Source organism: Canis lupus, chromosome 18 (assembly GCF_003254725.2).
Source record: "Canis lupus dingo isolate Sandy chromosome 18, ASM325472v2, whole genome shotgun sequence".
NCBI classification, from domain to species: Eukaryota; Metazoa; Chordata; class Mammalia; order Carnivora; family Canidae; genus Canis; species Canis lupus.
The window spans coordinates 54508622-54534097 of NC_064260.1; the positions used below are offsets into that span (position 1 = coordinate 54508622).

The 25476-nt window shown below is 54.8% G+C and overlaps 1 protein-coding gene across 1 annotated transcript in view; it reads right to left on the reverse strand.

Annotated features, from left to right (window-relative positions):
- Positions 1-3086: 3086 nt before the first annotated feature.
- The window catches only part of FADS2 (fatty acid desaturase 2), a 29492-nt gene continuing 7102 nt past the window's right edge, over positions 3087-25476 (reverse strand). The window contains exons 2-12 of the mRNA XM_025446192.3: positions 24323-24433; positions 22365-22562; positions 22139-22240; positions 17433-17558; positions 12071-12131; positions 11694-11770; positions 6375-6472; positions 6064-6160; positions 5718-5797; positions 5131-5256; positions 3087-4852 (exon numbers count right to left, since the gene is read on the reverse strand). Coding sequence (XP_025301977.1) covers positions 4801-4852; positions 5131-5256; positions 5718-5797; positions 6064-6160; positions 6375-6472; positions 11694-11770; positions 12071-12131; positions 17433-17558; positions 22139-22240; positions 22365-22562; positions 24323-24433 — 1128 coding nt within the window. The 3' untranslated portion in view covers positions 3087-4800. The remainder of the gene's footprint in view (positions 4853-5130; positions 5257-5717; positions 5798-6063; positions 6161-6374; positions 6473-11693; positions 11771-12070; positions 12132-17432; positions 17559-22138; positions 22241-22364; positions 22563-24322; positions 24434-25476) is intronic.

Genomic DNA, 25476 nt, shown 5'->3' on the forward strand with positions numbered 1-25476 from the left:
CCTCTCACGTGGCCACCCGATCTCTGCTTGTTGCCTGAAGTCCTCACTGGCGGGTCGTCTTTGCCCTTGTCCCACTCTGTCCCCCATGCTAGAGCCCCTGCGGACAGGTCATCACCCCTCTCCTGAGCTGAGGTCCCCTTCTCAGGAGGTCTTTCACACAGTCCAGGAACAAGAACTTAGGGAGTCTGGGCCAGGTTTGTAAAAAGAACGAAAGATCTTGGCGGAGCCTCAAGAAACCCCGTATCCCTTCTTTATGATCTGCACAGTCTTGGGTGCAGAGGGAAAGCAGAACGGGTGGGGTCAGCCAGGACTTGCCGATTTGTCTTTTGGTCAACCAGCGTTCTCTCCGGCGGGCAGCCGGGCAGATGGAGGGAAAGGAGATTTCCAAGAACCCTGCCTGCAGGTTCTGGGTGCGGGTCTGGGTGATGAACGAACGAATGTGACAGGATGGGCCCCGCATCTCTCGCAAGTCTTCCCATGCACCCCGCCCCGTGACAGGTGTGGAGCACCTGGCTGCCTCTTCTGCTTGGCCCTTCCCAAGCTCCCGGGCCCTGTCACTAATTCTCCTGAACACTTGCTCTCAAAACAGGTGATTTGGAAGGAAGAACTAAATGCCTTCAAAATTAAAAGAAACGTAATTCTGATGGCAGAGGGCAAGTAGAGATGCGGTCTTCAAATGCTACCACGCTTGGTGGTCACTTGTTGTGTAGCTTGGGTGGCCAGTCTGCTTAGAAATGTCAAATGCAGCCAAGAGAGCCCCAGAGTTCTGGACCTGGGGCCCTACTTCCCTGCCAGGCCTGTTTCTTCAGAAGTGGTTGTAGGATCCACAGTTTATCATTTCCACGTCAGGTGTCAAGCCAGGGGCTCTTTGAGAAGCTGTATCCTTTCCAGAAGGACACACCTCTCCAGGGACTGTGTGGCGGGGACAGCTGAGAAGTCCCAATAGGCCGGAGGCACTATCTATCTCATGAGCAGTGGCTGGTGACTCCCAAGGGCAGCTGGAGCCCAGGGCTGCCACCTCCACCCCTTGTCACCAATGGCCTTTCTCCTCCCAGTGGACCAAGAGGACTTCTGAGTGTCCCACCTGGTGCCTAAGGAACTTGCCAGGGCACTGACCACCTCTGGGGCTCCAGGTCCACGCACAGCCCAGACTGCTCTGCCAACCCCTCCTCTGGGCCTGGCACATGTGCATGCCTCCCCCCACCCCAACCGATACTCTTCCATCAGGGCAGCCCCTCACTATGTGCAGGCTCACATCTCCTCAAGGACCACCTCCACCATCTCTGCCCCCTCTGCCCAGCTGCTGGGCCTCTCAGGAATGTGGTCTGACATTTGGCCTGGTGTGGGGGGATGCCCTGTTCTGGGAAACAGCCCTTCCCTTGAGGGAGTGAAGGAGATGGCCGGGCGGAGTGCTGGGTGAGGAGCAGGGCTCTAGTTGCTGCCACCGAGTGGCCTCTGGCCAGTCCTTTCCCTTCTGGTCCCAGCTTCACCCAGAAATGGAATCTTTGGGTCTTGTGAGCACACAGGACCTCACACTTCAGGGCCTCATGACTTTGGGAGGGGGTGGGGAAACCCAGGATTCCGTATTGGGCAAGAGCCTCCATGGAGTATGGGGAGAGGAGGAACAACAGAGAGCAGGTATGGGTGTCCCCAGCTTCTTGCTGCGAGGGTAATACTTGAGCTTTGCGAAGACAGTGTGGTGGGAAGAAGTCCCAAGAAGATCCAAGTGCCCACTAACCTGAGCCAAGATTTAGTGAGTGTCCTCAGCCACAGCATCCACCTGGCTCATTGGGCAACCCCCTAACTCTCCCCCACCCCCCAGGAGTGACTGTCACAGGGGATGAACCCTGGACTTACAGCTGGTGGGGTGGTGGGGCCTGTACAGTCCCATCCTGGGGGATGGGGTGCCACACCCAGCCCAGGTAGGAGGTGACAGGCACAAGTCAGAGGGTGGAAGGTGTGTTCTTCACAGTCTTTCAGCCTCGAAGGCCTCTAGTGGGTCTATGGGAAGGACCAGGCCAAGGACTCTCAGTTGTGGGGACTGACAGCATTACTGCAGTGCCCCCCACCAAGCCCACTGTGACTTCGCTCTACAAATGGTGGGGCTGGCCCAGAGAGCCAGGGCAAAGGACTCACCCAAGGCCACTCAGTGGGCCTCTGCCTCCTGGCTCAGGGCACCTTCTGCAGAAGCCGTGCACCCCCTGGGGAGCCACCCACACCATACCTGGGACAGCTGGCTGTCCCTGACGGCTATACTGCGGTCACAGGGAAAGCCAGGAGGGGCCTGAAGGTCCGGTGTGGAGCTCTGTCCAGCCCTGCTGGGAGGAGATCCAAGGCCAGATGCTGGCTCTCCTGAGCCTCTTGGCCCTTCCCTGCCTTCCCTGGCATGCCTAGCTTGACCTGCCGGCTGAGCCCGCCCAGAGGCTGGGGACCGGAGCGGTGTGCAGGCTGCTTGTACAGTGGGAGGCAAACTGTACAAGTGCCCCTTGCACAGCCCTTGGGACTTTTCCCAGGCTTGGATGCCATGGTGTCTCCGCAGGTTGTGGGGGCCACATAAGCCACGGAGCAGGGCACAAGGGCCACACGATGGAAGTGTAGGTCTCCAGGATTTTCCAAAACCCCTCCTGAGGTTCTCTTTGCCCCCAGCACTCTGTGCACAGACCAGAAAATGGGAGGACCGGGAGTCTGGCAGAAGCCAGTTGACTGGTGAGGTTGTGAGCAGGCTACTGGTCCCAGGATGAACTGGGGACAGAGATGGCGGGTGTCGGGAAAGTGGCCTGTGCCAGCTCCTTGCTGCCCTCTAGTGACCTGCAAGAAAGCCTCCTGTGGCTCTGGCGGCCACGTCTGGGGTTGGGTTTGTGGGAATGCACTCAGGCAAGTGGAGAGAAGTTCTTTCCTGAGCAGAGGCAGTGGAGGACAGGGGTAGGATGACTGCAGTTGGGGAGAGGACAGCCAAAAGGTTGCTCTACCAACACGGGTCTCCTCCCTGGTGCCCAGGCCTTGGGTGCAAAGCCCCTTCCCTCCATCCCGACACCTGGCCCAGCATTAACGGGCAGGAGGACAAGGTCACCCGCTGATCAAGGAAGTGAGAATAAAATTACTTTTATTTCCAAAAAATGTGGGGGTGGGGAAGCGACATGGTAAAAATTAACATCAGTGCCCTATGGATCCATCTTGTCTCTAGGGAAGGACAGCTCCTGGGGCCTGGGTTCTCAGTGGGGGGCCTTGGGAACCCATGTTGCCGTGGCAACCCACAGGTGCATCACACTGGATGAGTCCCTCGTGGCTGGCCAGAGCTGGGGGACCACAGCCCTTCCTCCAAAGGCCCCCCCTTGAGTTTGTTTCTGCTCCCCTCCCCTGAAGCTAAATATTGGTTAGTGGGTTAGATTTCCGAATGCAGCCCTGGATCCCTCCCTCCCTCTCACTCCCCAGCCCCTGGCCTCCAGCGCCCGACTCCCTGTTGGCAGTTTTCACTTGGCCCTCATCAGATCTCCCTCCTGATCCCCCAGATCCTCAGGGTCACCTCCTCTGGGACTGCCTCCCCTTGTGCCCCCACTGCCCTCCTGACAGCAGTGGCCCCAGTGGGCCCCCCTGCCGACAGTCGGGGCCACTGTGGCCTCAGTGAGTGAGCCCGGCTCAGCCCACCTCGGGTCCCAGAGGAGCAGGTGGTAAGAGGTTGTCACAAGGCCCAGCCCTGCCTCACCACCCCCCCACTCCCACCCCCCACCCCGGTCAGAATGTATCCCTATAACAAAAGGTTAAAAAACCAGAAGACACAAGAGAGCAGAAGATAGTGTGAGCAGGTCCACATTAGCCACCCCAACACGGGGAGGGGCTGTGTGAAGTGCTCCTGCAGCTTGAAGGGCCCAAGGCCACTCGGCCACTTGGCCACTCGGCCACTCAGCCAAGCACCTAGAGATGGTTGGTACTGCCTGGCAGGTAACGGAGCACTTTGGAGAAGGGTCTGATCTCTCCAGAATCTTAGGTCTCCCAGCCCCAACAAACATCTGAATGGGGTTGGGGGTGGGGGGCGGGCAGGGCTGAGCCCTTAGGCCAGCTGAGCCTCTGACCTGGCCATGGCCTCGGCTGAGTCCACCTGCAGGACTGCCCCCTTGGCTCTGAGGTCACAGGCTGTGAAGTGGAGTAGGGAAACGTGGAAGATGATAGGATGGAACAGCACGAGCCCTGGTCAGAGGGTGCCGGGAGGGTGAGGACACTTCCCCTAGGCCCCCAGGGTCTGAGCTGGATGCGCTGCAGCAGAGGGAGCTGGGATCGGGGCCAGGCCCCTGGACACCTGATAAGAAGTGGTGCCAGCAGAGAGGCCCAGAGCCCCGGTCCCGGTGTGGACTGGGAAGGAGACAGGTGCATCCTGCACACAGGCTCCCTAAGCCTGGGGACCCAGTGGTGGGGCCTTGTGTGTGGGGGGGGCGAGGGGGGCGGGCAGGCCTCCAGGCCAGGGAGCCTCCCTGCCCAACGAGGGCCCCACCCCACGGCCCGCAAGAGCGTCGGAGGGAGACCAGGGGGTGTGAGGCCTACAGGCCAGGCACCAGGGGGGCATCACGGGCCATATATGTGGACCTCTGGTCTGGCAGAAGCTTAGGGGCAGGGGCTGGGAGAAGGCGAGGAAGGGTGTCGGGGAGAGAAGCAAAGGGCAAGCAGAAGGGAAAACGGGAGAAAGACCAAAGATGGGATCTGTACCCCAGCCTCGTGGGCAGCCCACAGAACTACAGCCCACCCCTCCCTGTGACCAGCACTCCCACCTGCTCCCCCTTCCCCGTGGGTGCCCCAGGGGCTGCAGCTTCATTTGTGGAGGTAGGCGTCCAGCCACAGCTCCCCAGACTTCTTCAGGGACCTGGGAAGAGGAGGGGACTGTCAGGGCTCAGGCAGGGTGAGGGGGGCCGTGGAGGCTGTGCTGCGGGGCTGCAGGGGACCCCGTGAAGAGGGAGGGACTTCACCCAGCCCAGAGCAAAGCCAGGTCATTCCTAGTAAGGGAGGTGGCCTGGTGGGGACACTTGTGCCACAGGGCTGCCCCCTCCTGCGGCTGTGGGTCTCCAACAAGGGTCGTCCCAGCTACAGGCCTCTCAAGGATGTCAAGGGGGCCCCTGGCACTCAGGGACCACCCCCCCTTACCTGATGATGTCCTGTAGGGCCCTCAGCAGCGGCTTCTCCTGGTACTTGATGCCATGCTTGGCGCATAGAGACTTCACCAACGGCGCGACCTTGTGCAAGTTGTGCCGGGGCATGGTGGGGAAGAGGCTGGGGACGGCAGGGATACGGTGAGGACACTCCTAGCTCCACTTGCAGCCCGCACACACAGCAGTCAGGGCCAGGGAGATCCTGTCCACGGCTCTCCCCGTGTGACCCTCCCCCCCACTGCCCCAGGAGGCTGCCACACGGGGGCAGGGGGATGTGTGTGTGGGGAAAGCTGGGCCTCCGTTTCCCTGCCAATAAAGGGATCAATCATCCTACCCTATTAGGCGTCCAGGATCAAGGGAGACTGGTGGTGTGAGCTCTTGGTAATTACAAAGCATGGGCCGCACAAGAGGGGTGCTTGCCATCGGGGCCACGTGAGCCCCTCCCCGACTGCAGCGGGCTGGCAGCAGAGCCATGCTCTAGGCCTGGGAGAGGTAGCCACATGCGCTGCCCACGCCCAGATGGGGCTGGTGACCTCTTCCCTCCCCCTGTGCCACCCGCCTTTCCAGCCAGCCTTTGCTCACTGGTGCTCGATCTGGAAGTTGAGGTGCCCGCTGAACCAGTCGTTGAAAAAGGACTGCTCCACATTGCAGGTGGCCGCCAGCTGTAGAAGGGAGGGGTGAGAGGCCAGGAGTGGGGGCGGGGATGAAGAGCTTGGTCTTCCTGTGAGGCGCCCCCTCCCTATCATACAGCCCTGCCTCAAGACCTCAGCCTGCCTGGGTTCCCCACCAGTCCCTCCCAGCGGAAGGCTACAGACAGCCCCAAGAAGTCAGTGTGGAACCGGGTCTACCAAGCAGCCAAGAGCTGGAGGCCAGGGAAATCGACCCCCAGGCTCCGTGGGACCCTGGTGACAGCTCTGGCTACCCTCACCTGGCTGCTGAACCAGTCACGGTAGGGCTCCCGGTCAATCTCCATGACGATGTGGTTCATCTGTGTGACCCACACAAACCAGTGGCTCTCCAGGAACCTGGAAGAGAACACAGCTCAGCTCGGGAGCCTTGCTCTCCACTGGGCCTGGCCACGGCGGGAACAGATCCTCTCCCCTAGCCCCAAACGGCCTGGGCAGGTGCAGCCCCGACCAAGGTGCCAGGTCGTGAGGCCTAGGGCGGGAAGTGGGGAGCTTGGAGCCCTTCTGCATGGGGCCCTTGTGTCAAAACCCCATCAAGGCCAAGCTCAGGTACCTGATGAAGTTGAGGAAAAGGAGGGCCCCCAGGATGCCATAGAAAGGGATGTAGGTGATGAAGAACCGAACATAGTAGCTCATGGCCCAGGCCAAGTCCTGCAGAGAGAACGAGGTTAGATATGGGACCACCACCTGCCCCACAGGTGTGCACACAACCCCTCACATGCCCCGCTGGGCCAAGGTGTCCAAGAACCCCCAACAGGCCTGGAGGAAGTTGGGCACTGGGCCCACAGGGGGGATGTGATGCTTGTGTGCACAGGGCTGATGGGACCAACTTTGTTCCCAGGGGAATGCTGAGTGTTTGAGTGGCAGGAGGGGGCTGGGTGCCTTGCTTCAGGGAAACAGGTCAGGGGCCAGGAGATGTCAGCAAGGAGCAGCCCTTTCTTTCTTTCTTTGTTTAATAAACATCTTTTTTTTAAAAAAAAATGTATTTGTTCATGACAAATAAAGAGAGAGGCAGAGACACAGGCAGAGGAAGAAGCAGGCTCCCTGCCAGGAGCCCGATGCGGGACTCGATCCCAGGATCCTGGGATAATGACCTCAGCCAGAGGCAGAGGCTCAACTGCTGAGCCACCCAGGTGCCCCAAGGAGCATCCCTTTCATGGTCCCAGGGATTCTGAAGGGCATAGACCCCTGAAAACTGCCCTTCAGCCATGTCCTGCCCATCAACACCTGGGATTTCCTTTGTCACAGAGCCGAGGCCAGTGACACCGTCCATCCTCTCCCTAAGGCCCTTGCAGCCACCTCAGACACGCTGATCTTCCTCCCACACTTGGTTCTCCTCCCGTCATCCCCTCTCCCTTCCTGCCCCTCACTGGGGTGGCACCAGTATCCCATGCTTGCGGGTCTTCCCTCAGCTGGGCAAGTGCTTCCCTCAGCCACTCCAGCTACTCACACCCTCCACGGCAGCCCCACAAGCAGGCCCTCCAGGCAGCAGGTCCCGCTCTCTCCACCATCTCACTGCCGCCCGAGTCCACATGTCTCCACTGGGCCATAGCAGTGGCCTCCCACTGGTCTCCCGCGTCTCCTCGTGTACCACGGCCACCTTAGCTCCAGGCAGAACCTGTCTCTGCCATAGAGCTCAGCCGATCGTCCCCAGGGCCTTTGCACGGATTCCTCTCCCCCATCGCTCCTCCTCCCCAGAGTCTCAGCAGGGTAGTTGTCAGAGCACAGGCTCCGGGTTGGCTGTGTTAGTCTCAGCTCCACCACTAGCTCTGTGGGGCTATGGGTGACTTCCTCGGCTATGCCCCCATGGCCTCATCTGTGGGACACGGAAAGGACCTCCTGCTGAGGCTGTTCATGGGTCAACCATGTATTGCAATGGTGAGCACAGCCCCAAAGGATAAGCTCTAAACGACTCTAGTCCAGTTCCTTTATACTCCGTGGAGATCTTCCTGACCTGGATCATGACACTGCCGTGCTTAAAGCCACCACTCGCTGCCTCCTCCTCTGGGGGATAAAGGAGACAATCCAGCCCGGGGTAGGGCACATGGGCCCTTCCCAGGCCTGCCCACCGACCTTGCCTCCTCGTGCAGCCGGCCAGACCAGGTTCTGTCACAGTGTAGTGTCGTTTCCACCTGGAGGCTCCTTCTCCCCTTGTCTGCTCTGCTTGGCAAACTCCTCCTTCAGTCTATGTTCAGTTAAGCTCCCCAAACTCTGTGACTGCTTCCTCTCTAGCCGGGGCTGAGTTGGGTGCTGGGAGCAAAAGGAGGTCCTTCCCTACATCTGGAAGGACAGGCTAATAAAGAGGTCCCTTCAATATTGTATGGAAAGTGACAGAAGCGAGGGGAGTACGGGGGCGGTCCTGACATGATGTTTGGATTTAGGAAGGGCATCCGTCAGGAGGGGGTGTCTGAGCCGGGCTGGGACACCACAGAGGTCAGCCGAGCAAAGAACAGTAGGAGACATTTGCAGAATGACAACAATAATGAAAAAAAATAAAAAGGTGGGACAAGGGAAGACAGTGGCGTGCATTACGGGAGGCAAGTGCAGACCCTGTGTCCCACGCACTCCAGCTCAAGTGCTTGCTGTGGGGGTGGGAGATGTGGCCAGGTCCCATCTGCCTCAGGATGCTGACCCCAGCCTCTTGGGTGGGCAATGGAAAAACCGAGGGCTTTACATGTTGGAAGAACACAGTCACATTGGAATATTAAAATAGATCTCTGCCAACTGGAGATGAAGGCATGAGGTAGCCTAGACAGGAAATGATGGAGACCCAAAGCAGAGCCCACGGCCCCAAGGAGGAGATACAGATTCCAGAATGATTTAGGAGGCTGGAGTACTTGCATCTGGGGAGTGCTCAGTGGTGAGAAATCCAGGCTGCTCCCCACACGGGTGCCATGAGCTGAGGCAGAGGGGAGCGTCTAGGAGGTCTAGGGGAAGGCAGAGGCTGGAGGGTTGGCAGCAGGCCCAAGGCATGACCTGGGATCCAACGAGGGGTCTTTCAGGGGGTGAGAGAAGCAAGCCTTATAAGTTCTGCTCCTACTCTTCACCACGTCCACATTCATTTTTGTGTGTGTGTATGGAGTGCAGTAGAAAATGCATGTCCATTAAGGGGTGGGTGCTTTTTTTTTTTTTTTTTGTGCAGAGTGACACACGACCACAGGACCACTGGTTTCAGGGGTCGGGTATGAAGCAGACGCAGGGGAATTGAGAAGCGGAGGAGAACCAGCACATGTGGGACTTGAAAGATGATGGGGAGAATTCCAGGAGAGAGTGGTTATTGGCGTTGGATGTAGAGAACCTCCAGAGAGGGAAGCTGAGAAGCATCTCCAGGATATATGGTCACTGCCAGTACCACCACCGCGGTAAAAACTTCCCTCCTCAAAGCTCTTACAGTGTATCACCCCCTTTCCTCCACATGACCGGCATCTGGAGCTGGACAAGTCCTCGCCGTGGGGGGCCGTGCCATGCATGACAGGATGTTCGGCAGCTTCCCTGGGTGCCCACCAGGTGCCAGATGCCAGGAGCACTCAATCTCCCCTGCGTTGTGATAATCGAAAATGTCTCCAGATATTGCCAACTGGCTCAATAGAAGCTCCTGTTGGCGACGACTGCCCCAAGCCGCAGGTGCACTTGGCACTGAAGCTCGCTGTTACCATAAATCAGAAAAGCACAGTACAGGATGCACCTCTGTGCCATGCAGCTGGGGACCCCTGGGGGTAGGGGCACTGAATCTTGCCTGCCCCGAGTCCCCAGCACCAAGTACTGATTGCAGTCAGCTGTTTCATAAGAGGAGCCCAAGGCTGGAAGACTGTCCCTCCTGCCCAACTTGAAACCTACTGCCCAGCAGGGCAACGGCAGGGCTGCCCAGGATCCCTGCCACCGAGCAGGCCCTGGAAGACCTGAGGGGTCCTATCAAATTTCCCTGGGCCTGCCATCTGATCCCATCCAGGTACATAGTCTTATTCCCTTCCCTACCATCCTTGAGTGCTTGGTCCCTTGGGGAAGCACAGAAAAAAAAAAAAAAAAGGTAAATATTCAGGCAGGAGTCATCTGCCATAAAAGCTGATTAAAATACCCTGGGCAGTACCAGGAAACCCCACGCAGCAGGGCTCAAGTTCCTTTTCAACTGTGGGACTCCTCCCAAGGCCCAGGGAACCCAGTGGAAACAGTAATTACCATAGGCAGGAGATCCAGGTTCAAATCCCCACCGCTTAACTGACCCAGAAACTCCGTCCCTCCAGCCCATGTTATTTAACTTATAAACCGGAGTAAAATGACACAATGTAGGTGGCCGCGCTAGAACACAGTGAGTACTTATGAAATGCTCACTTCTGGAAAAATACCATGTGGGTGGCACAGGTTCTAACAAGACATGACTGGCAGAGACTTCCAGAGTCCCACTGCCTCACTAGCCATGCCACCGGCTCCCGCGTCTCAGCCCTGGACATTAGCAGCACTAACAGATACGGCCGTTATGCCCACAACTTCAGTGTGCAAGGACAAGGCAAAGCATTTGAAGCCCTTCCGAGACGATAGAAATATGAGGTATTTGTGGTTGAAGTCGGGGGACAGAACAGGATATGGCCTGGGTTCTCGTGCCGGATCCCCCCCTTGATGTCACCCTGGGCAAGTCTCAAACTCTCAAAGGCTCAATATTTTCATTTATGAAACTGGGTTGTGAAAAGAAAAGAAAAAAAAAAAAAGACCAGCGATACCTAAGTGACCTTCCACTTGGTCTCCAGGGCAGGGGCCCTGTCCCTGTCCCAGTGAACCCTGCTCTGCCACAAGCACACTCTGCCTGCGGTGATGGGTCCCTCCAGGTCATTCTATCAACCCTTTATGCAGAATGACCCGTGCAGATCTATATAAAGCCGGGGACCAGAGAGTGCACCAAAGCCGTATGGCCCCTGTGCACAGTTTGCTTCTCTCTCTGGATACAGAATCTGGAGAATCCACCAAGCCTGGTGTGACCGGCTGGACTGTGTCCCCTAAGATGCATATGTTGAAGCCCTAATCCCAGGGCCACATGTGACCTTATTTAGAGATAGGTGTAATTTGCTAAACTGGGGTCAAGAGGGTGGGCCCTAGTTCCCTGCCACTGGCATTCTTAAAGAAAAGGGGAATTTGGACACAGATCCAGACACAGGCAGGAGACCCAGCCGTCCACTAGCCAAGGCCACTGGCCCAGACCAGGTCCTCCCCTAACAGTCCTCAGAAGGACGTATGCTGAGGGCACCTGGGTGGCTCCGTGGTTGAGTGTCTGCCTTCAGCTCAGAGCGTGATCCTGGGGTCCTGGGAGCCTGCTTCTCCCTCTGCCTCTCTCTGTGTCTCTCATGAATAAATAAATAAAGTCTTAAAAAAAAAAAAAAAGAAGGACCCATGCCGACAGCATCTCGTCTAGGACTTGTAGCTTCCAGAACTGTGAGCACTGACATCCCTGTTGTGGAACAGAGCAGCCACTCTGTGCTTTGTTGTATGGCCTGAGCAAACAATACACATGTCCTCTCACCCAGTGCCTGGCTGCTCTCCATTTACCATGTGGAGCGAGGTGTGCGCTGGTTCATGGGGTCTCAGGGCTCCACAGGAGGCAATGGCCAGGGTGGAAGACAGGTGGGCCCAAGGTGGCTCTCATCACATCACCTTCAGGGGCTTTCTGAGGGGGCTCTGCGAAGGCAGTGGCTGCCTACTGACCCCACTGTATGTGTGTGGGGGGCGGAATGTGTAGGGCTGTGGCCTCCCTGGCTCCTGGCAGCCCCAGAGGAAGTCCTTTCCTGAGTGTGATGAGGCAGCCCCTCTGGGAGGCAGCCGGGCCCACCCACCCCTGCCCCCAAGGGTTCCCAATGGCCCAGGCCAGCTGGACCCCTTGACTCACCACCCAGTCTCTGCGTACGATCATGGTCATGATGATCTGGTACTGGAAGTACACAGGGATGAGCAGCGGCGGCCCGACTGTGGGGAGAGCAGAGGCGCTTAGAGATGTGGGGGGCCCAGCTCTGCAGCTCACAGGCAGAGGCAGCGACCTGTGCCTGAGGAGGGGCTGGAAGCAGACGCCCCCCACTCTCCCCACCCAGGGACCCCTGAGTGTGGGGCCCCAGGCCTCTGTGTCCCTTCTGTCCCATGGGCCAGGGGCAGTTTGCTTGGATGGCTGCTGCAGCCCTTCCTGCTCTACCAAGCTTAGGGGTGATCGTGGGGTCCGAAGGGGTGGCAGGTGTTCCAGGCTGTGGTTGGAGAGTGGCCCCCAGCACTCACTCAGGAAGAAGTATTCGTGCTGGTGGTTGTAAGGCAGGTATTTGAGCTTCTTCTTGCCGTACTGAGGAGAGAGAAGAGAGGGTGAGCACCTGGCACCCCCGAGGCTCCAGCCGTCCGCACCCCCTGCCCATTCTGCAATCACTGCTCCTGTCTTATCAGCCCACACCCTGGGGCCCTGAAGCCTGGGATCTTGTGACTCAGAGCCCACATGAGGGGCACTAAATGAATGTTTGTGGAGTGCATGCCAACCAAATGACTCAGATGGGTGTCCACCGAGGAGCTCCTTGGCCAGTCTCCACCCATTTGAGAGTGAGAAAAGCTCCTGGGGCAAGCTGGGGAGCTGCCCAGAGCTTGCAGCAGCCTGAGGAACCCAGATAAGCACCTGGGGAATAGTTAACAGTCACCAGGCTGGGAATATCTACCTCCTGAGAGCCTCTTGCAACTTTCAAAAGCTAATCCTTCTCCCAGGCAGTTATTTTTCAGTCGAGGATGCTGGCAGGCTGCTCCCCCCGCGCCCCCCCACACAGGGTACCCTGATACCCAGACAGTCACAGAGTATGGAGGGTAGTGCCGGGGCCTAGACATCCTACTGCACAAAGCTGCTCAGGCCACGCTGAGCACGAGCCGGTGCGGGAAGCCCCTGCCCCACGGGGTCCCTGGATCCCTTTGATGCTAGGTCTCAGCCCTCTGCAGACCAGTCCATCTTGCTCCTCGGGGCCTGAGATCAGAAGATGTTGCTCAGAGAGTGGCTCCTGCTCTTATATTCGGTACTGAAAGGCCATTGGGTGGAGGGGGGGGCTTGGAATCTGCCAAGATCACCTGCACAGATAGCTCAGCCCTCGTACCCCCTAACCCCATTCGGTACCCAAATCACCAGTTGTTAAGAGGAGCCAAGGAGAACACAGGCAGAAATGCCAGGGGCTGGTTGCTGGGACGCAGCCCCTCACTCGCCCTTCCCTGGATCCAGCCCTGTCTGTTCCCACTTATCACACTCAGGAGATGAAAGCACATTACGGATAGAGAGACCCTGGATGTTGGCTAAATCAGTACCCATCTCCAGGGTAACACAGAGAGGGAAAGGACTGCCAGAAATGCAGGGAGGGCCCACGATTCCTGAAAGGAGGAGCCCTGGGTGGGAAGGAAGGCCAGCCTGTCTCCAGGCCTGGCATCTTGGCGCCAGCAGCCATGGTCACAGCACATCTGGCTGAAATACCACTAGAATTGAGCCCTTTGTTCTGCGTGGCCTCCTGTGCCTTGGCAGGGGTCTCACTCATCCCCAGAAAGTGTGGCCATTTGCACAAGGACAGTCACCAAGGCCAGGGCTGAGGCTGGCCTTGGAGAGGTCCCGGCCAAGGCGGCTTCAGAGGCAGCTATGGAAGATTTCTCAGAGGAGGGAGTGGGGGGGCAGGACTACAGGTGCACCCCTCAGTGGCCAGTTGGGATGGGCAATGCTGTGGTCCAGGGTTCCAGGGAACATGTGGCCCGTAGAACAGGTTTCTGGATCCTGCTCTAACCTCCTCCCAGAAGCCAGGAAACAGGCCCACAGGCCCAGCCTTTGTCTGCAGGCTTCTGGGCCCCAAACAGGAGCCCTCCCTGCTGCAGCTCTGTCCACAGATCATCCTAGGAGGTGGCCGTGGGCCCTAAGGGTTAGACTCTTGGGAGGTGAACACTTGGGGTGGCCCAGGCAGGTGGGCAGACCAGAGAGTCTTCATAGAAGGACCTAGGGGTACTATGGGGCGGGGGGAGGGGGGCACACCAGGTAATTCATTTGAAGTCATATTTCCATAGTAAGCATGCTGTTTTCCTTGATTTATGGTGACCTCTGGGGAGTGACAGATTACATGGGCTGACACTCCCCCAGCTACCCCTAAGCCAACAGGCAGTCCAGGCTCCCATGTGTGCTCCTTTGTTGCTGTAGAGTATCCTGCAGAAGCTGCTGGGTCCCTGGCCTTTCTCTATCAGACCCTGGGTGTTCCAAGGAGGCAGGGCCTCAGGATTCAGAAACAATTCAGTATTTGAGCGAATTTCTTCCCACACACCCTCCTCTGCCTTGCTATGAGCTGAGGATTCCCTCCTTGTCAAGTGGGGGTCTGATGGGCACCTGCCAGGGCTGCTGAGGGACCGGCAGCCGAGGTGGGTAAAATGTTACTTCGGGACTGTGGACAGAACCAGGAGCTGTAGTCACAATTCCACGTGTGACTGTGCGTGCTGGCACACATAATCGTCACTGCACATCTGTTCCCATCTTGATGACCTTAGATGAAGCAACTGCAAGGCAACTGTCAGGGTATGGTTGGCCCACAGTACCAGTTTTCCTCAGAAACCAGAAAGCACACGCACAGTGTAACAATGCGTGGCTGACTTGTTGGCTCGGCTCTTTGCCAGCATCCAACCACAGAAGTCACAGGTGCGGAGAGGATCAGGGTTCTAGAACATACCAAGCTGGGAGGAGCTACTCCTGGCATCTCAATTCATCAGGAACCTGGAGTGATCCAATAAGCCCGACTCCCTAGGGTCCAGCAGGTGGTGGCCCTGGGCAGTTTCTTGCAGAAGCCAGAAGCCCTAGCTTGGAGCTGGATGGCCTGGGAGTGGAGCTACCTTTTCCTCAAGCAAGTTATCTCCTGTCCCTTGGCCTGAGCCTTTCCATCTATGAAACGGGCATGAAGATAGCTCCTGCCTCATGGTTAGGCCAAGATTAAGTAATGTGCTGCACGCTGTGCCTGGCACAGCGCTCGATGTGCAGATTCAGTCAGGGTCTGCCCTGTTCGCCACTGGGGGCCACTGGGCCTGGAGGACCCCCTGCATCTCTTCTCCTCCAGGATAGTCCTCATCATACCCAGGGACGAGGCTCGGGTGGCAGGGCAGCCATAGAAAGAGAGGGTGCTTTTACTCAGGCCAGGGGGCTTCTTGTGATCTAGAGATGAACATGGAAGCACACGGAGGGCTCCCTTTGATTCATGCCCAAGCAGAGGCTCGGGGCGGGGGCGGGGGGGGCGCAAACCACGGTAGAGAGAGTGGGAGCCCTGCTGGCCCTGGTGGCCTGGCTTCTTGGAGGTCCCTACCCCTTTGGCCAGACTGGGCTGACCCTCCTGTGCTCAGCCTCTTCCCAGACCGCAGGCCAAGCTTGGATTGTAGCACATGCCAGGGCCATGTGCAGGGGACTTTGCAGCTTTGGAACAAAATGTCTGAGGAATGACAAGGGCCTTCCTTGTCTGTTCAGGGTTGGGGGAGGGGAGCTGTCGCCAAGCCCAGTCCCCGCCTCTGGGAACCTGCAAACTCAGAGAGAAATGAACTCCATGGCCAGGCAGGGCATATGCAGAATGGCAAGGCCCCAGTCCGTGGGCCCTGAAAGGACAACGTGAAGCAGGAAGCCTGGAGGCTTGGTGGCAGATAGGCAGTGGGAAAGGGAGAGCATCCTAGATGAGGGGGAAGCAGGACTTCACGTGGGGAGGCATAAACACTCCTGGCTTCTGAAAAGCCTGCTTCTAGGGCCACAGGGATAACGGCCTTACTGTTCCCCCCTAGGATGTGGCAGGTGACTAAAAGGGAGGGGTAAAGACTGCCCCTGACCTCTATTTAATTCTATACCAGAAGCTCCGGGAACCTCTTCTAACCCAAATCAGAAATGAGAGGGTGGAGCTATGAGAAAAAAAGTACATTTTCATCACTTTCAAGGGTACAACAGTCTACCCAGGAAACTCAAAAGAATCAACTGAAGGACAACTAGAATCACAGGCCTGAGTGGACACCAGCTGGACATAAGCTAACCATCAACTATCAACAGCTTCTGGAACACTGGAGAAGCGCCAATCCCAACAACACAAGTAGGAAAGATCCATGCTTGAACTGGAAGGGAAACACCCACAAGACGTGTAAAGAAGATTATAAAGCTTTCCTAAGCGAAAGAAAAAGAAGTTTGAGGAACTGGAGAAAGAGGCCTTACTTCAAGCTGGAAACACAGAGTATGAAGATGGGAACTGTTGCTGCCGGCCAGCGATGGAGGGCCAGGGGCGGATGGAGAGCAGATGGCGCCCTGCAGGAGGCTGACCACCCCACCCAGGTATATGGCTCAGGGGCACACTCCCCCACCCCAATGGGGGTGCTGGGGAACCTGGCTGCCTCCAGACAAAGGTGAAGGGCAGCCACCAGCCTACCCACACCCCATCTGGCCAAAGTTAAATAATTCAAAAGTGAAGCCACAAAACACTGAGCCCCACACTGGGTGTAAAGGTTACTTAAAAATAAAATCTTAAAAAAAAAAAAAAAAAAAAAGAACTTTTTAAGCATGAAAGAAATTAAAGGAATTTGCAGGAGGAAAAAAAATGAATACCTTTTGCTACATAAAACAAACAAAATCCTCCCAGAAGTCATAAATAAGACCAAAAGGCAGAGAACTAACTAGGAAAGGGGCTTCAACTGCTGAGATCTGTCTACTTAATTTCTGCATAGCTGTTTGGAGTCAGTTTGTTTATCCTGGCCTGGAGATAAGAGCCTCTGGCCTCCTTGCTCTGGAAGCCAGAGGATGGCCAACACCCCAAGGTGTGGCCATTTGGGGCCAGGGCAGTGTGGGGTGTGGTATGTGGGCCTGGCATGAGACAATGCTATCAGACCCAATGTCACCACAGTCCCTTCCAGGGCAGCATGGTCTTGTGGACACCAGGACACAGCTCCACCCAGTAAGCATCTGGCCTTTATCCTGCCATGTGTGTAGGAGAAGAGGATTTCCACAGAGCACTGTGGCCCTGGCTGTGGTCTTTCAAAAGCTATTAGCAACCACACAACCAGATTTCCAAAACCTCCTACCCTAGCACCTGCCCAGCAGCCAACATTCAAGAAGTATTTAGGGAGAGGAGGTGTTAGAAGAGACTTCGCTGACCACCAGGCAGAGAGGAAAGAAAGCCTTCCTGCCAGCAGAGCTGGCGAGACTAGATTTCTGTTGTTAGGGACGCAGAGAACATCTGGCAGGACAGCCAACAGCTCTATGACATGAAGCCTCACGGAGAAAAGGAAGCCTTTGTCTTCACTCATCAGAAAACCCAGAGTTAATCAGCTCTGTTATCTGGACACCACTAATCAAAGCTAGCAAACTGCTTCCAAGAAGAAGCAGGCCAGCAGCACGTAGTTTGGAAAAGTCCATGGGAGAGAGAGAGGCATCGAACACTGATAAGCAGCTGGTCCATTATTTATATGGGAGGCCATTCCACAGAAATTCCAGCTTGAATAATTCAGAGCATCCAGGAAGGGTTTTCATGCAAACATCAGATGCAGATGTGTTCAGATGACTATCCAACCTATAGAGTTCCTTCCCTGGTTCATGCTCAAGCCAAACACTTCCCGCGTCAACACTGACCCCTCATCGTACCTCAATGGGCTGCCATTCACCCAGAACGAACACATGCAGCATGTTCACATCTGGATCCTTGTGGAAGATGTTGGGCTTGGCATGATGCTGGAAGTGGCGGTGATTCCACCAGTTGGCAGAGGCACCCTGTGGGGGGAAACAGGGTGAGCAGCATGGTTCTCTGGGGGATTGGTTCCTAGCACCGCCAATACTCAGAACGAACGTCACCATCATATACGAGGCCTTGGGCCCCCCAGCATAGGAATGAGGACCTGCCAATACTGAGTCTGGAGCGCTGGCCAGCCCCTGAGGCCAGGACTCAGGAATGGAGCCAAACCATGCCATCCCTCTGGTCCTGCTTCACCATCAGCAATGGCAGGTGCTTGCAGCACCAGGTGTGAGCCTCCACACCCCTCATTCTCCACCCATCCCCCATGTGCTGTGTTCTTCTCCTCATACAGTAAGAAGAGGTCTCCACTACATGGCCCAGGATTCCACTCCTAGATGTGTACCCAAGAGAAATGAAACCTTGCCACACGAAACTATACACCGATGTTCCCATTATCCAAAATAGTCAATAAGTGGAAACGACCCAATGTCCTTCAGCCAATAATGGATAAATAAAATGCAGTAGATCCACAGGATGGGATGCGGTCTGGCCATGCCATAGAAATGTATGAAACATCTGCTACAACGTGGACAAATCTTGAAAAATCATGCTGAATGAACAAAGCCAGACATGAAGGACCGCATATGTGATTCCATTTACATGAAATGTCTGGAATAGAGAGTCTAGAGCCAGAAAGATTAGTGGTTGCCTAAGGCTAGGGCTGGGGATGGGTGAGAGGGATGAGGGGGTTGGGAGGTGGTGGCTAGGAGGTGTGAGGTTTATTTTGGGGATGATGAAGATGTTCCCACGTTGATTGTGATGATGGTTGCATAAATCTGTGAACATCCTATAAGCAATTAGCAAGAGACAACCCAACTGTTACCAGACAGGTTTGCTGCATGGGAAGGTGAGGACTCAGTGAGGTCATACCCCGAAGGCCACAGGGAGGGCTTAATAAGCAATGGCTAACGGGAACAGGCATGAGTTTCCAGTGAAAGTTTTCTAACATGAACATCTAAAAACATGATCCTAGAAGATAAGAGACATTAACTGAGTATTTTTTTCAAGGTCACAAAGTTCTGCCTCACCAACTCAAGCTCTTGACACATGCTGGAGGCATGCCTGTTCCCAAAGATGCCCTGTGGTCCGTAGAAGGAAATGGGACCTTTCTGCTCTTCACTTTCTACTAGTGAACTGGATCAATCAACGTTTTGGCCAAGGATCTGGCCATCTACAAAAAGGTCTAATTGCTAAAACAAACATTTTACTTGGAAGATACTTTTGGCACAAACACGGTCTCTGGACACGAAGAGGCATGGGCGGGCACAGCTGCAAGAGACCTAGAAGCAGGTGGGTCTCAAAACCCAACAGAGAAAAAAAAAAAAGAAAGAAAGAAAGAAAGAAAAAAAAAAAAGAAAAAAGTTCAGTAAGCGAGGGCTCAGAGGATTGAGGAATTACACGACACATTCATCTTTCCAGCCAGAAGGGACCCCACTCCTAGAAAGGTCACATGGGAAGTCCTGGGCACAGAGAAAGAAATTGAGGAGAAAGGCATGTCAGGGGTAAGCAGCTGTTTCAAATACCCCGACCCAGAGTTGGTTGTGGAATGAATAAATGAAGGAAAGAAAGATGAGCTGTAAATACCTCGGAGATGAGTCGCTGTCTCTGTCTCTCTCTGGACAGATTAGCAACAATATGTTGTTTGATCTTGCTAGTCCTCTGCTGGGATTTTCTTCCATTCTTTGCTAGGCAGAGCCCTACTTACTCTTTTTTTTTTTTTTTTTTAAGATTTTATTTATTCATGAGAGAGAGAGAGAGAGAGAGGCAGAGACACAGGCAGAGGGAGAAGCAGGCTCCATGCAGGGAGCCCAACGTGGGACTCGATCCTGGGTCTCCAGGATAAGGCCCTGGGCTGAGGCGGCGCTAAACCGCTGAGCCACCCAGGCTGCCCCCTACTTACTCTTCACACCCAGAAGCTCTGCCCGCCCCAAGATGATGACCAGCCCTGAGGATGATGAAGCAGTGATCCAGAGGCAACCCCTTGCCTGGTGAAGGAGAGGAGGGCACCCCAACACACTGAGATGGGGCCGGGAAAGACAAGCAAACCTGGTGGGGGGCAGGCAGAGTGAGCATGAGGGTTGCCTTCGTGACAGTGGGAAGGGGCCAGGTGAGGGCCTTGGGGTCCAAGGAAGGGGCAGTGTGGATTGCTCCAGAAGCCAAAGCCCCCTTGGTTAGGCTGGAGACCCAGGATGGGGGTCAATAGTCCTGGGCTGACCCCTATCACCACCTGAGGGAATGGGAAAAATGTGTACTCATCGCTTGAATGGTCACAAAGGCACCAACAAGTTTCCGAGTCTACTTTTTGGTTTGTCTCATTTTCAAATGAGAGGATTGCCAAGGTGGATGATTTCTCTCCACTAAGTGACAATTTTAAATAATCGAAAAAAAAATTTTAAATTTCTTTGCCGGGGAGGGGCAGAGGGAGAGAGAGAAAATCTCAAGCAGACTCCCCACCCAACATGGAACCCGAAGTGGGGCTCCATCTCCAGACCCTGAGGTCATGACCTGAGCCGAAACCAAGAATCAGACGCTTAACCGACTAAGCCACTCAGGTGCCCCTTAAATAACTTTTGATTAACTTAATCCGAAGTAAAATAATAATAAAATTTTGGTTTGGTGCAAAAAATATACTTTCCCTTAATGTTGGGCCCTTTAATATACCCAACTTTCCAACTTTTATTTTATTTATTTATTTTTTATTTATGACAGTCACACAGAGAGAGAGAGAGAGAGACACTCTTTTTTTCTAGCAAAGGGACCAGAGGAACAGATGGACCTACAAGACTTGTCTGCAGCTGTGTGACTATGGAGTGCCAGGGCGATTTCAGACAAGCTGGGATCCTCCTGGCTCTAGGGCACCCTGGGGTGAGTTGCATGGCCGTGCCTCTGGGCTGGACACAGCAAGAAGGATACCACTACACTGAGGGGCTGGCGAGCCATGAGTGCAACCCACGTCCCTGACTTCTTTTTTTAAGATTTTATATATTTATTCATGAAAGACAGAGAGAGAGGCAGAGACATAGGCAGAGGGAGAAGCAGGCTCCATGCAGGGAGCCCAACGTGGGACTCAATCCCGGGTCTTCAGGATCATATCCTGAGCCGAAGGCAGATGCTCAACCACTGAGCCATCCAGGCATCCCACATCTCTGACTTCTAATCCCCGAGCCCAAGTACCCTGTCTTCCCATTGTCCCAGAATCCTGACTTCATATACCCACATCCTGCATGGAGACCAGTCCTCTGTCCTGGCATGTCTTGCATCTGACTCAAAGGCTGCACTCCAAGGCCTTTAAAACCTGAAGGACATCAGGCAGGAAAGGCCCTCCCGGCTCCCACCCAGGATCTGGGAACAGGACACAGCCCACCTTTGTTAAGTGTGTGGTGATAACATGGGTCCGGAGTGAAATGTTCCTTGCCATTACTGAGGAGGGTTTTATCCCCCAGAAAAGAGTATAAAATGAAACAAAGCGCTCTACTATGTACACCCTCTCCCTTCACCCCTGAATTTCTGGAAAGAAACCAGGTTTTCAGGCCACTTCAGGCTCAGGGCCAGGCAGACCGCTATGGAAATGGTTACTAGTTCGGTGCTAGTCCATCCCCAAGCAGATTTGCAGCCGGCAGGCCAAGCGCTCCCCTTGGTCTGCGTCATGGGGGGATACACTGAACCCAGACAGGTAGCTCTTCCCGAGCCGGGGTGAGGAGGGATGGGATTCCTTAGGACACAGCCTTTCTCAGGAAGCAGCTGGGTGCTGCTGAGAAGGGCTGAGTGGGGGCTGATCTGTTTCCAAAACCAAGGAGATAAGCCTATCGGATGAGCACAAGGTCACTGGCAAGTCCAGCCTGTCTTCTCACAGACTTGCCTTTGTGGTACTGCCTCCTGATCTGCAGGGGAGTGAGAGGGGAATTGCTGATTTATCCATGAGCTTTAAACAACTCGGGTCCTTTGGTTCAGCTATTCATGGTGCTACTTGATTAATGTCCTTTCTTTTAAAAAAAGGTTTTATTTATTTATTCATGAGAGACACACAGGGAGAGGCAGAGACACAGGCAGAGGGAGAAGCAGGCTCCACGCAGGGACCCCGATGTGGGACTCGATCCAAGGACCCTGGGATCACGACCTCAGCCGAAGGCAGATGCTCAACCACTGAGCCACCCAGGCATCCCAGGATTGATGTCCCTTATCTGCAGAGTTCCATGACAATATCTCCCTTTCAGACTAAAAGTAACTTATTAGATAAGTATTTAGATAAAGAGTAAACAATGTAATCCACTGAGTCAATACACAAAAGCAGCGTATGCCTGTCCTCATAACTGGTACGCTGCCTTTGCAGGTCTAATATATACATGGAGACAGGGCTTGGAAGGTCAGAAGAGGGAAGGATTCACCAAGTCCCAGAGCCCAGCGCAGCCCAGGAGGAAGGCGTGGCTCAAGGGTGGACCTGCAGTTTTGCCCGCGGCCACAGACACTGACCCGAGAGGAGACCTGGCCCTGGGAAAGTGAGACTGTGCTGTGCCAACCGCTAACTGATGGGCAGATGCCCAGGACTATTGGTATTTACCTTTAAGTGGCCAATGATGAACTTGTGGACAACGTGGTTCCACATGGACTTCTTGTAGACAGAGAGGTGGCCATAATCGTGTTGCAGCCATCCAGCTTGGGCCTGGGGAATAGAGATGCTTTCACAGAGCCGGCTTTCCCATGTCCCTGGCCCCTGTGCGCCCAAGGTACTGGGGAGGTGGGGGGGATGGGGGCTTCAGGTGTCCAGTGAGAACATGACACCTCACCTGAGAGGTAGCAAGGACAAAGGCCGTGATGACGGTTGAAATCCAGCCATTGCCAAAGTAAAAGATGATGAACCAGGCGATGCTCTCCATGACGATGATGTGGGCCAGGAGGAGGAGAAAGAACAGGTGGTCACTCTTGAACAGGTTCATGTCCTCGGCAGTCTTCCTCAGGGCCCGGAAGTCCTCGGTGATCTGGGACTGTTGAGAAGAGTGCAGGGAAGGCGTTGGACCCCTGGTCACTTTGGAGGGGCTGTCGTCTTCTAGCCGGGAGAAGCACCACATCTGTGGTACTTGCCAGGGACTCCATGGCCATGGGGACCACATGTTTGGTCCCAGTTAGGTGGCAAGGAAAGGATTCGACTCAAAAGCTGGTCTTGCATACCATGTTCACACAGCATTATTCGCAAGGCAAAAGGCAGAAACAACCTAAGTATCCACCAATGGATAACTGGCTAAACAGAGTGGGGTCTATCCACACCATGGAAGACTAGTCAGTCTCGAAAGGGAAGGAGATGGTGACATAGAGATAGAGGCAGAGACACAGGCAGAGGGACAAGCAGGCTCCTTGCGGGGAGCCCAATGCAGGACTCGACTCCAGGACCCTAGGATCACGACCTGAGGTACCAGGGGATGAACCCTGAAGATGTCACACTCCGTGAAATGAAGCCAGACACAGCAGGACTAATAGTGTGTCATCCCACATAACTGAGCTACCGAGAGCAGGCAAATCACAGACAGAAAGCAGAATAGTGCTTTCCTGGGGCTTCGGGGAGGGGAGAACCTTTAATGGGGAGTTAGGTGTTCAATGGGGACAATTATGACTTGGGGTGACGAAAAAATTCTGGAAGTGGATGGTGGTCAAGATCACCTGACAATGTGAATGTGCTCCAAAGCCATTGAATTGTACATTTAAAACTGGTTAAAATGGTAAAATTTGTGGTATGGATATGTGTATATTACTGCACACACACACGCACACACACACAAGCTTGCACTTTTCCAGTACCTGACCCTGCCCTCACTTGCTCTGGGCACTCTGTCGAGTCTTGAGGGGTTGTGGTGGGGGAGACAAAACTGCAGGCAGACGCCCCTGCCCCTAGAGAGCTCAGGGAGGCAGGACAACTGGATGGGCCCTGGGGATGTGGGGTCCAGGATGCCAAGGTGGAGTGTGCGGCGGTGACTCTGGAGAAATGAGCATGGCTGGGAGACAGAGCAGGGAGGTGGGGGTAGGGCAGGTGTGGGGAAGAGGGTGCTCTGAAAGGTAGATGGGGTGCCGTGGGGGTGGAGGAAGCCAGGTTTGGGAGCATGGGTGATAAGTGGCAAAGGATGTGAAGAGTGGCTAATGCCCATGTAAGCAGCAGGGCAAGAGGGGAAACCAGGTAGGAGCCAGAGAAGCACAGTCAGGAAGGGGGGAGCCCACAGGACACCCAAGAGAGGAGAGAAAGTGCCTGCCTGCAGGGGGGCTGGTGAGAGCAGAGGATGGAGTGAAGGAAGCAGGATGGAACCCCAGGTCAGCTCCGGGATGGGGTGAAGACAATCTCCTCCCTCAGCCCTGGGGAGAACAGGGAGGGGCAGAGATGAGAGATCCAGGGATGGGGGGAGGTTGGCCTCTGGAGGACACATGGAATGGGCTGTATTTCCCAGGGGTGGAGAAAGAAAACAGTGGGAGGACTGGACCAGAAGTGAAGACCCTGTGCCCAGCCGAACTCTACTGAGACCGTGGAGGTGAATAGGCTGGGGACGAATCACTCCAAGGCGGGGAGCCAGCCCAGGCTGGCAGCAAGAAGAGGGTGCTTGCTGCAGAGTCTGGGAATCCTGCTCGACCCCAGGTATGGTGCAGTGGCTCCCCAGTACTGACACAAAGCTCCCTTGGCTGACACCTGGTGCTCTCTGTCTTTGGGCGGGCATCCCCTCTCCCCTCAAACCTTCCTCTCCTTCCTTGGTCTGGGCACACTCACGTTCTTGCCATGGTCCTGGCTGGGCTCCTCCGGGGCCAGCTCTCCGATCAGCAGAGGCTTCATGAACTTTCGCACGAAATCAAGGTCACGGTGGAAGGCGTGGAAGGCATCCTGGGGAGCAGGAAGGCAGACGGCGAGTGAGGAGACCTCCATCCAGGAAGAACAGGGCTCACCAGCAGCAGCTCTCCAGTGTTCCTCCCAGGACCTGGCCCTAAATGCTCTCTCCAGCCTCACCTTGGCACATCTCTCAGTGCGCAGCCACACCAGCACCGCCCCTGGGTCTCCACCCTGGGCTCACCAAGGGTGTGTGCAGATTCGGGATGCCTCTGGGTGAGTTGGAAAAATGTACCCCTCCAGGTAGCTTCACAGGCTGGGCCAGGCCCAAGGAGGATGAGTGCCTCCGCTGGCACCCGGGGAATCACACCACCCGCCACCCCATGCACATGGCTTACAGTGAAAAGCATGGGGCTGGATCCTGCTACAGCATGGAAAATGTACTTAGGAAATCATGTCAAACCAAAAACAAATACAGAACTAGGTAAAAAAAAAAAAAACCATGCCTGAAAAAAAGCTTTTTCATAATTTGACAAAGTATGAAAATAATTACAAAAACAATCATCAAGAACTTTGGAGAAACCCTAAATTATTATATGTTAAGGTGGTGGCATTATGTCTTGCTTTATTTCATTACTTTTCAAACTTTCTCTAACACTGACATACCATTGCTTTTAAATTTTTTAAATGTTATATAATAATATTATTGTAATTCCAATTATAAAATTATAACATGCATGATTTGAGCAAATTCAGAGACTGTACAGAAGAATGAAGAGGAAAATAAATGCCACCCAGAGTGACCACCGTTGCTAATATTTTAGCTTATTGCCCTCTGGGTTTTTTCCTATATGCGTTATGTATATTATTACATAAATCATCTCATAACAAATATGGCATTTCCATTAGAGATGAGCTGGCATCAGGTCCCCTTCATGGACTACGGTATAATGTCCCAGTAGCAAACAACATTTACTCTGCGGTGAGCCAAATTTTGAGACATTGCAGGATAGAGGACAAAGTCAATGACGCCGTGAGAAACCAGGAGAAACATAAATATAGTGGGGGGGAAAAGTGTGTGCGTGCATGTATGTGAGTGT